The sequence below is a fragment of the Conger conger genome, chromosome 1 (assembly GCF_963514075.1).
Source record: "Conger conger chromosome 1, fConCon1.1, whole genome shotgun sequence".
Taxonomy (NCBI): Eukaryota; Metazoa; Chordata; class Actinopteri; order Anguilliformes; family Congridae; genus Conger; species Conger conger.
Window position 1 is genome coordinate 71,867,680 of NC_083760.1, and position 9,910 is coordinate 71,877,589.

The 9,910-nt window shown below is 46.5% G+C and overlaps 1 protein-coding gene across 1 annotated transcript in view; it reads left to right on the top strand.

The window, feature by feature from the left end:
* The first annotated feature begins 356 nt into the window (after nt 1–356).
* Nucleotides 357–9,910, top strand: part of msh5 (mutS homolog 5) — a 12,723-nt gene continuing 3,169 nt past the window's right edge. The window contains exons 1-19 of the mRNA XM_061245780.1: nt 357–443; nt 621–744; nt 956–1,036; nt 1,212–1,271; nt 1,535–1,656; nt 2,101–2,210; nt 2,471–2,506; nt 2,784–2,866; nt 3,102–3,147; nt 3,525–3,663; nt 3,928–3,990; nt 4,464–4,592; nt 4,720–4,792; nt 5,338–5,447; nt 6,232–6,312; nt 7,091–7,178; nt 7,973–8,159; nt 8,234–8,360; nt 9,544–9,693. Of these exons, the coding sequence (XP_061101764.1) occupies nt 357–443; nt 621–744; nt 956–1,036; nt 1,212–1,271; nt 1,535–1,656; nt 2,101–2,210; nt 2,471–2,506; nt 2,784–2,866; nt 3,102–3,147; nt 3,525–3,663; nt 3,928–3,990; nt 4,464–4,592; nt 4,720–4,792; nt 5,338–5,447; nt 6,232–6,312; nt 7,091–7,178; nt 7,973–8,159; nt 8,234–8,360; nt 9,544–9,693 (1,896 nt within the window). The remainder of the gene's footprint in view (nt 444–620; nt 745–955; nt 1,037–1,211; nt 1,272–1,534; nt 1,657–2,100; nt 2,211–2,470; nt 2,507–2,783; nt 2,867–3,101; nt 3,148–3,524; nt 3,664–3,927; nt 3,991–4,463; nt 4,593–4,719; nt 4,793–5,337; nt 5,448–6,231; nt 6,313–7,090; nt 7,179–7,972; nt 8,160–8,233; nt 8,361–9,543; nt 9,694–9,910) is intronic.

Here is a 9,910-nt window from a genome sequence, read left to right on the forward strand (position 1 = left end):
TTTGTAGCGTTAGTGTAACACACAATTCATCCAAAATTGATGCTATACTGAAATATAGGTTATGTCTACTCATACATGCCAATAGCGATTTCTGACGTTATCCAATTTGCACACGAACATTTTACATATATTTTTGGAATTCTAGCTACAATTACGTAGAAATATATATTCACTATTAATGAACACATATTTGGTGGCTGCAAGAATCTGGTGAAAGTCAGGTAGCCTAACATTAGTTTAACAGCTGTTATGCTTTTCGGGGAAATATATGTATTGTCGTAATGGTCAGGCCAGAGATGCTTATTATTTTAATTCCCTAGCTTTTGTAAACTTGTCAAAGTGTCTTTAGACTTAACATGGCAGTGTACGATGGAGGAGGACAGAGGGATGCAGGACCAGGGCTACCCAGCCTGATTGAGGATGAGGAGGAGTTGTCATCTGAGGTCAAACACACACACACACACACACACACACACACACTAGCGCACGCACGCAAGCACACACAAACACATTTACACAGTCACACACTCATTCACACACAAACTCTCTTTATATAGACATATTAATCACTATTATTGATATTATTGAGGTTTTTGAAGACACACATTTCTGTTTGTCAGGTCTACTTAAGTGTGCTAGTCCATAATGGAAAGTTGGGCCTCAGTTTCTACGACAGCAGAGACTACACCCTGCACTATATGCCAGACACTGTGGACAACAGTGACCTTCAGCTACTTGACAAAGGTACCGGTTAGTCTGATTGGCACTCTGTTTCACTTATTGACACATCTCTGCAATACTGACCTCCGCATTAGACAGACAGTGTGCCTGTCTGGCAATGAGTATATACTCTACTACATGTCAGCCACATGCATCTACCCAACAGTATCAGTTGTGTAGAGGAGAGTGTATAGTGCTGAAAGGACTCCCTAACTGTACTCCATCTTGTTCTCAGTGGTGCAGGAGGTCTGTCCGAGTGTCCTTATCACCAGTGCCAAGCAAGAGCGCAGCATGGCTCAGTTCATCAGGGTGGTCGGTGAGTCCTGAGGGCAAGAAACCACTAGGGGGCAGGAGAGCTCAGGGCTCCCCAAGGCTAAGGCTCCTGAACTGAATCCACTGTGTAGGCCTACATTGGCTCTTTGGCAGAATATATAAAATGAATATATTCCCTGTCTCCACACTTAGCTTTATTTTATTTTTTGTAATTGCAGGTGCAGGTGCAGATTCAGACTACAAGCCAGAGATTGTCTTTTATCCCAGTGTTGACTTTGGTATGATGGAGACTGTGCAGTGTGTGTGTGGCATGTTTTTTAAATTGAATAAGAATATACAAATTAATTGCATTTCTCAAGGTTTGTGTGTGTGTATAAAATGGCTTAAGGACTGTTGGAAACACTGGATACAGTAATCAAAGCAGAGCTGAGTTTGTGTTAGTGTGTGTGGAGGCTTCACAATTTATATGATATGTGCACTGTGTACAGCACAACATTGAGTATAACATGAGCCCCTCTCTCTCTATCCCTCACCTTATCAGGACTGGAGGTGAGCAAGCAGAGGCTGCTCTCAGCCCACCTGCCCTCCCTCCCTCCCTCCCTCACAGAGAAGGAGAGACTTCCTTATCTGTCCTCCTGCCTCCCTTTTGACTGCACCCTTATGGTGAGTCTCCTTCCATCTGTCTGGGAATCTCTCATGTGCTGAGTAGGTTCTACAACAAGGTTCTTCCAGTGGGAAAATGAATCGATCATTGACAGTGTGTTGAAACCCCCCGCCTCTACTTTTCCCTATCAATTCACTGCTTTATTGGGATGGAAGGCAGAAAGCAAAGTAGTTTAGTATATGCATTTCAATAAATGAACACAAGATGTATCTAAACATAAAATAAGTTTTAATAAATTAAATGAATCTCTTAATTACTTATTAAATGTGGTAAGTTGAATAAAAAGCAACAAAAGACAGAAGAAAGCATAATACTAGGAAAAGGAAAATAATACTGTGGAAATAATACCTTTGGTGCTTGGGCCCCTTAATATTGCTGAAGTGCAGAGATGAATAATCGGTAAATTCTAAACAACTCCAAACTGACCCCTCTCTCTGTCTCAGCTCCGGTCTATAGGCGGTCTGCTGAAATGTTTGGACAGGAGAAGGGTTGGGGTGGAGCTGGAGGACAGCAGTGTTGGAGTTCCTGTTTTTCAGTTCCAGATCTACACATTGTAATAGACTTTTCGTCTGCCCGTGTCTGTGCCTCAGTCTGAATGTTCTTCCATTTTAGGAGCATTTGCTCCTAAATCACTGTGCACCTAAATCTTTCAGCCTAGGAGCACATCTCCATGGAAAAATGTTAGTGTTGAGCCCTGGTTACAGGTGTTTACTGACAGCCTGATTTTACCATATTGCATTAATATTATACCCTGTTTCCATAATGTATGGTTGGGAATCTGTGTGATTCAACCTGTATCGTAATGCCTTACAGGAAAGATGTGGTGCACGTTGACAGAGACACTTACAGGTCAGTCATTTTCAGGGCCCTTTACCTCATGCATGTACTAACGTTGTGATCTTGTACTGTAAGTGTGCAGTATTATTGTCAAAGTAAAACCAGATGAATGTTCAACATTGTGGATGTGCCTAGTCACTGCTTCTTGAAGCCATTTTTTGGTTATAGTGTAGTTATATTCCAATGTATTATCAATCATCAGTAAAGAACATAGTATCTTTTATATTTCATCACATAGACATGTAGATCATAGATGTGTATTAGTACAGAGCGGTCACTTCTCTCTCAGTGTGCTCCAGATATTTAAATCGGAGCCACATCCATCTGTGTACAAGCTGCAGTCTGGGGAGAAGGAGGGACTCAGTCTTTATGGTGAGACGCACACAAACACTCTTCACAGACTGGGATGTTTGGGCTTTCCATTTCCCCGTAGGAGAGTTTATACTTTTCTGAAGCTGCAACCATGCACAATTTGTACAGAACCTAATACAGCTATTCATACTGTGTAGTCATATATGCAAATTATGCCACTATACCCATGTGCAGTATTAATAAATACGAGTGTACGCAAGCTATTTGACAGATTTCATACATTTCTCTGTTTCAGGCATATTAAATCGATGCAAGTGCAAATTTGGATCCAAACTCCTTCGGTAAGCCCAGAACTCTCAGGCAGCCGTATACTCTGTTTGTATGCTACTATGCTAGTACCTGTATAAGCCCAAGTCTTATAGAAAATATGAATTTAAAACAAGACCATATATTTGCTCATTAATATGGGAGATGACAAAATGAAACCAAACTGAGCTCTCCCCAGTAGTGTGTCCAGCTAAAAAACTTGCTGACTGTGCATGGGTGACTGTGACAGTCCAAAGCTGAATTCTGTAGTCCTGCAGGGCTTCAGGTAATGAAACAACATTGGCCCAGGGAGGGGGAGTGCAGGGTATCCCACGCCATCCCCTGTGGTCGGGTGACTGTGGCTTGGCTGCAAGGGTTTAAACACCCCCTCACTCTCCTGTCATTTCCCCAGCCAGTGGTTCCTTCGGCCAACCAGAGACCTGGCTGTGCTGAGCAGGAGACAGGAAGTGGTGCGGTTCTTCACGTCTCCACGGAACTCGGACGCCCTCCGCACGCTGCAGGGCTGTCTGCGGAACATCAGGAGCATCCCGGTACTCTGGAGACGCACACCGCACACCGCACTCTACACAAGCTACAGAGCGCATACAGATAATGGAGTCAGCAGTCTCCAGGAACAGTCCGGTTCTCTGAGACACGGTCTGCTGCATACACAACACACATCTACAGAGCACAGGCTACAGATAATGGGGTCAGCAGTCTCCGGGAACATTCCGGGTCTCTGAGACATAGTCTACGGAGCACAGGCTACAATAGTCTTAGGTTTGTCCTTATCTGTGGTCATTTTCTACCAACAGACCCTGCTGTACCGGATGTCTCTCTCGCACACAAAAATCAGTGACTGGCAGTGTCTCTATAAGGTATGATGGTGCCTTACTACACTTTGCAAATAAAGCTGATGGCCATTTTCACATATTTTAAATCAGTTTCAAACGGACATGTATGGCAGACACCCAGTGGGGCAAAGCTTAATGTTGCTGATTCAGTACACTGTATATCCTACACTCTGTATCACTGGGGTCCTGACTCAAGCCCTGCATGACCCCAGCTCTGTATCGTGGACAGCTCATTATTAGTGTACGTGTATAGTAGACTGATACTGTCTGTATAGTACAGTGACCTGTAATAATAAATATGAATGCATGCACATGCAGATTGGCGGTGCATGTGCAGGACAGTAAAACAATGTGAAGGATAGAGGGTCCAGACCTGACCATGTATACACGTTGCATATTCATGTAGTGATGCATATCCGCATGCTGTAGATACTGTAGATATGTAGCATACTGTGTATATACTGTAATAGCCTCTTTCTCTGGGTTCCCTTCTGTAGACAGTGTACAGTGCAGTGTGCATCAGAGACACAATGCGCTCTCTGCCTCAGTCGATCCGGCTGTTTCAGGAGATCAGCGATGCTTTCTCAGACGATCTGTTCTACATCGCCTCTCTTATTAGCAAAGTGGTGAGAACATGCGCAGTAACCAAGCACATGAGGGATTGAAAGCTGTAAAGCCTTATATGTGCAATATAAGACTTTGCTCTTGTGCATTGTTTTAGTATCTCTGTTGCCTATATGTACTGTTCCGCAGGTGGACTTTGAAGGTAGTTTGGCTGAAAATCGCTTCACCATCAAACCCAATGTAGACCCCGCCATTGATGAAAGTGAGTCACTTTCAGATACTATATTTTGGGGTTTTCTCACACTTACAGAAATTGTTCTCCTTGACTTGTGCTAAATGGAATGTCTATTCCTAATGTTGAAAGACATAATACGAAGCTGCTAATCACATCAAAAACAAAAACTTAAATGACACTTCACATCAACTCAATATTGTATTTTGTATTTAATGTGTACTTGAATATTAAGTACTTAAATACATACTTAAGTACTTGAGTGTACTTAAATACATTCAGCACATGCGTATTCTTTAGGCATTTGTTGGTCTGCCCGAAAAGCTCTCAAACTCAGGCTAGGGGTTTCCCAGTAATGGGTTCAAGTCTCTCTTTTTTGACATTGCTTACTGTCAATATAAAAAAAGCCTCATTTGAAAAACACATATATTGTTCTGATAACATAAGGATAAGAGTTTGAATAAACTATGGTGTTGTGTCAGCAATGCAGCAGTCTTGACTGCAGCTCAGCACTACAGGGCTGGTTCACTTTCATCTCTTCCCCTCTTCCCTTTCTTTTTTGGCCTGACTGTCAGAAAAGAGAAGGATGATGGGATTGTCAGACTTCCTGACTGATGTGGCTCGCAAAGAGCTGGAGAATCTGGACCCCCGGATCCCTTCATGCTGTGTCATCTACATCCCTCTGGTCAGACTGGGATTACTGCTGTCTGTTACCGTCACCCTGTGTCATCTACATCCCTCTGGTCAGACTGGGATTACTGCTGTCTGTTACTGTCACCCTGTGTCATCTACATCCCTCTGGTCAGACTGGGATTACTGCTGTCTGTTACCGTCACCCTGTGTCACCTACATCCCTCTGGTCAGACTGGGATTACTGCTGTCTGTTACCGTCACCCTGTGTCATCTACATCCCTCTGGTCAGACTGGGATTACTGCTGTCTGTTACTGTCACCCTGTGTCATCTACATCCCTCTGGTCAGACTGGGATTACTGCTGTCTGTTACTGTCACCCTGTGTCATCTACATCCCTCTGGTCAGACTGGGATTACTGCTGTCTGTTACTGTCACCCTGTGTCATCTACATCCCTCTGGTCAGACTGGGATTACTGCTGTCTGTTACTGTCACCCTGTGTCATCTACATCCCTCTGGTCAGACTGGGATTACTGCTGTCTGTTACCGTCACCCTGTGTCATCTACATCCCTCTGGTCAGACTGGGATTACTGCTGTCTGTTACCGTCACCCTGTGTCTCTGCCTCTCAGTGTGCAGTAATCTCCTCTAACATCACATTTTCTCACAGTCTGTCCAGTGAATATCCTGCCCTCAGTTGCTGTCCAGTCATGTCTGTCTGTGAACTGAATGTTGTTTGGTCCAAACTGACTGACTTTCTTTCTCTCTCCCTCTGACTCTCTGACTCTGTCACTCTGTCACTCTCTCACACTCTCTCTGTCTCTATCTCTCTCCTTCAGATAGGGTTTTTGCTGTCAGTTCCACGATTGCCTTGCATGGTTCAGAAAGAAGACTTTGAGATTGAGGGCCTTGATTTCATGGTGAGATGACATGTAAAAGAGGAGTGTGTGACCTCTTGTTGTGGGTCCCGTGACCGCTGTCTCTTGCACCCCCGTGACCCTGTGACCGCTGTTTCTCGCACCCCTGTGAATGCTGTCTCTCACACCCCTGTGACCCTGTGACTGCTGTCTCTCGCACCCCTGTGAATGCTGTCTCTCACACCCCTGTGACCCTGTGACTGCTGTCTCTCGCACCCCTGTGACCCTGTGACTGCTGTCTCTCGCACCCCTGTGACTGCTGTCTCTCACACCCCTGTGACCCTGTGACTGCTGTCTCTCACACCCCTGTGACTGCTGTCTCTCACACCCCTGTGACTGCTGTCTCTCACACCCCTGTGACCCTGTGACTGCTGTCTCTCACACCCCTGTGACCCTGTGACTGCTGTCTCTCACACCACTGAGACTGCTGTCTCTCGCACCCCTGTGAATGCTGTCTCTCACACCCCTGTGACCCCGTGACTGATGTCTCTCACACCACTGAGACTGCTGTCTCTCACACCCCTGTGAGTGCTGTCTCTCACACCCCTGTGACCCTGTGACTGCTGTCTCTCACACCCCTGTGACCCTGTGACTGCTGTCTCTCACACCCCTGTGACTGCTGTCTCTCGCACCACTGTGACCCTGTGACCCTGTGACTGCTGTCTCTTGCACCCCCGTGACCCTGTGACCGCTGTCTCTTGCACCCCCGTGACCCTGTGACCGCTGTCTCTTGCACCCCCGTGACCCTGTGACCGCTGTCTCTCACACCGCTGTGACTCAGTTCCTTTCAGAGGAGAGGCTGCACTACCGCAGCGAGAGGACCAAGGAGCTGGACGACATGCTGGGAGACCTGCACTGTGACATCAGAGGTGTGTCTGTATGTCCCTCACTTCTACAGACGGATGTACCTGTGTGAACGGGCTGGCCCAAACTAGCCACAAAATTGCCTCTGTACAGGACATATACCACTCAAGCCCATTCACAATAGGTAATCACAACATAGTGTCAGTGATGACAGGGTTGACAGTTTTGACGTGTACCTTCACCCCTCTCTGTACTGCACACACCCTATCCTCGCTGGTATGCTGTCTACTGCGGTCTCCTGCCAGTCTGTTCACCATACACACATGCACAGGGATATAGAGACACAGTCCCCATGTGTAAAACCCTGACACAACCTTTAAAGTGGTACATTAAAGAGGCACGCTAAAGGAAGGTTTTGTGTTTTGGTATTTTTAGTTGGCTAGGTAAGCAGTATTTGGATTGTTAAGTTTGGTCACTTTTGATATAAAAAAAAATAGGCCCTGGTCCTTATCTTTGTTGTACGGGTAGCAATTGAAATTGTACTTCCCTCTAGGGTCTTTCAGCGCACTTAGCCCTGGTTATGGGTATGCACTTTGTTGTACGTCGCTCTGGATAAGAGCGTCTGCCAAATGCCAATAATGTAATGTAATGTCTGCCTCAGACAATAAGCCCTTTATTCATACAGGTCAAGTACAAGGGGAAAAGTATATCATTAAACATAGTCCAACTACAAATAAATACAGATGACGACAGATGTTACAAATGACAAGAGAAACCTGTGCATGGGCATACAGTAAAATAAAGACAGAATGGAATGAAATGAGACTGAATGAATGAGAATGACTGTCGCTTGGCTCAGACATGGAGACGGCGGTGATGACGCAGCTGCAGGCAGCAGTGCTGCAGCGCAGTGGGGCTCTGTACACGCTGCTGAGGCTCTCTGCGGAGCTGGACTGCCTCATGGCCCTGGCGCAGGCCTCCCAGGACCACGGCTACTGCTCCCCCACGCTGTCCCCGCCCGGCCGGCTGGGCCTCACCCAGGCCAGGTACGGGCCCCGCTCCCTCTGCGCCCAGCCTCTGCCTGCAGCCCACACACCGTCTCCCTGTCTCCCCGCGCCAGGCACCCCCTGCTGGAGCTCTGCTCCCCTGTGTTCGTGGCCAATCCGCTGCTGAGCTCTGAGGCGGAGGGGAAGGTGAAAGTCCTGACTGGGCCCAACTCCTCGGGAAAGAGCATCTACCTTAAACAGGCAGGATGAGACTCACACACGCACGCACACACCTACTGTGTATGTACACACGCATTTACACGCATGCTTAAACACACACATGCCTACACACACACACCTACTATGTATACACACGCATTTACACACATGAATACACACACATCATATGTGCACATACATACACATGAGAGCATGAGCATATACCCTACCACATGCATCAACACAGGCGCATATACCCTACCACATGCATCAACACAGGCGCATATACCCTACCACATGCATCAACACAGGCGCATATACCCTACCACATGCATCAACTCAGGCGCATATACCCTACCACATGCATCAACACAGGCGCATATACCCTACCACATGCATCAACACAGGCGCATATACCCTACCACATGCATCAACACAGGCGCATATACCCTACCACATGCATCAACACAGGCGCATATACCCTACCACATGCATCAACACAGGCGCATATACCCTACCACATGCATCAACACAGGCGCATATACCCTACCACATGCATCAACACAGGCGCATATACCCTACCACATGCATCAACACAGGCGCCTATACCCTGCCACATGCATCAACACAGGCGCATATACCCTGCCACATGCATCAACACAGGCGCATATACCCTGCCACATGCATCAACACAGGCGCATATACCCTACCACATGTATCAACACAGGCGCATATACCCTGCCACATGCATCAACACAGGCGCATATACCCTACCACATGCATCAACACAGGCGCATATACCCTACCACATGCATCGACACAGGCGCATATACCCTGCCACATGCATCAACACAGGCGCATATACCCTACCACATGCATCAACACAGGCGCATATACCCTACCACATGCATCAACACAGGCGCATATACCCTGCCACATGCATCAACACAGGCGCATATACCCTGCCACATGCATCAACACAGGCGCCTATACCACATGCGCATGTGAGAACAACTGCAACATGCATTGAATATACACATGCACATACACTTGCAAGCATACAAATGCAATCGCATGTGCACAAACATAACTAAGAGGTTTGTCACGTGTAGCGATTGAGGTACTAATGGCTTACTGTATCTGTTTGAGACATGTTTTATATAGCTTGGAGATTGGCTTTGATTGTGTTACATCTTTGCTCTCGGTCTCTGATTGGCTGTGGCAGGTGGGGCTGATTGTTTTCATGGCTCTAATCGGCTCTGATGTGCCAGCCAAGGAGGCAGAGATAGGTTTGATTGACAGCATCTTTACACGCATGCACAGTCGTGAGTCTGTGTCTGTGGGAATGAGCACCTTCATGATCGATTTAAACCAGGTGATTTATAACCTCCATTTCCCGAACAGCTAGACCAGGTCACACTCAATCAACTCATATAGATTCACACACTAAAACCTGGCAACACAGTCCACACATGTAGACCCAGGCTCTGTTCCAAAAATCTGGATTACTGAGTTATCTTAGAAAACCATTAGATGTTATTTAGCTGACACTTTTATCCAAAGTGACAGCTGATTAGAGACTGAGTAGGAGA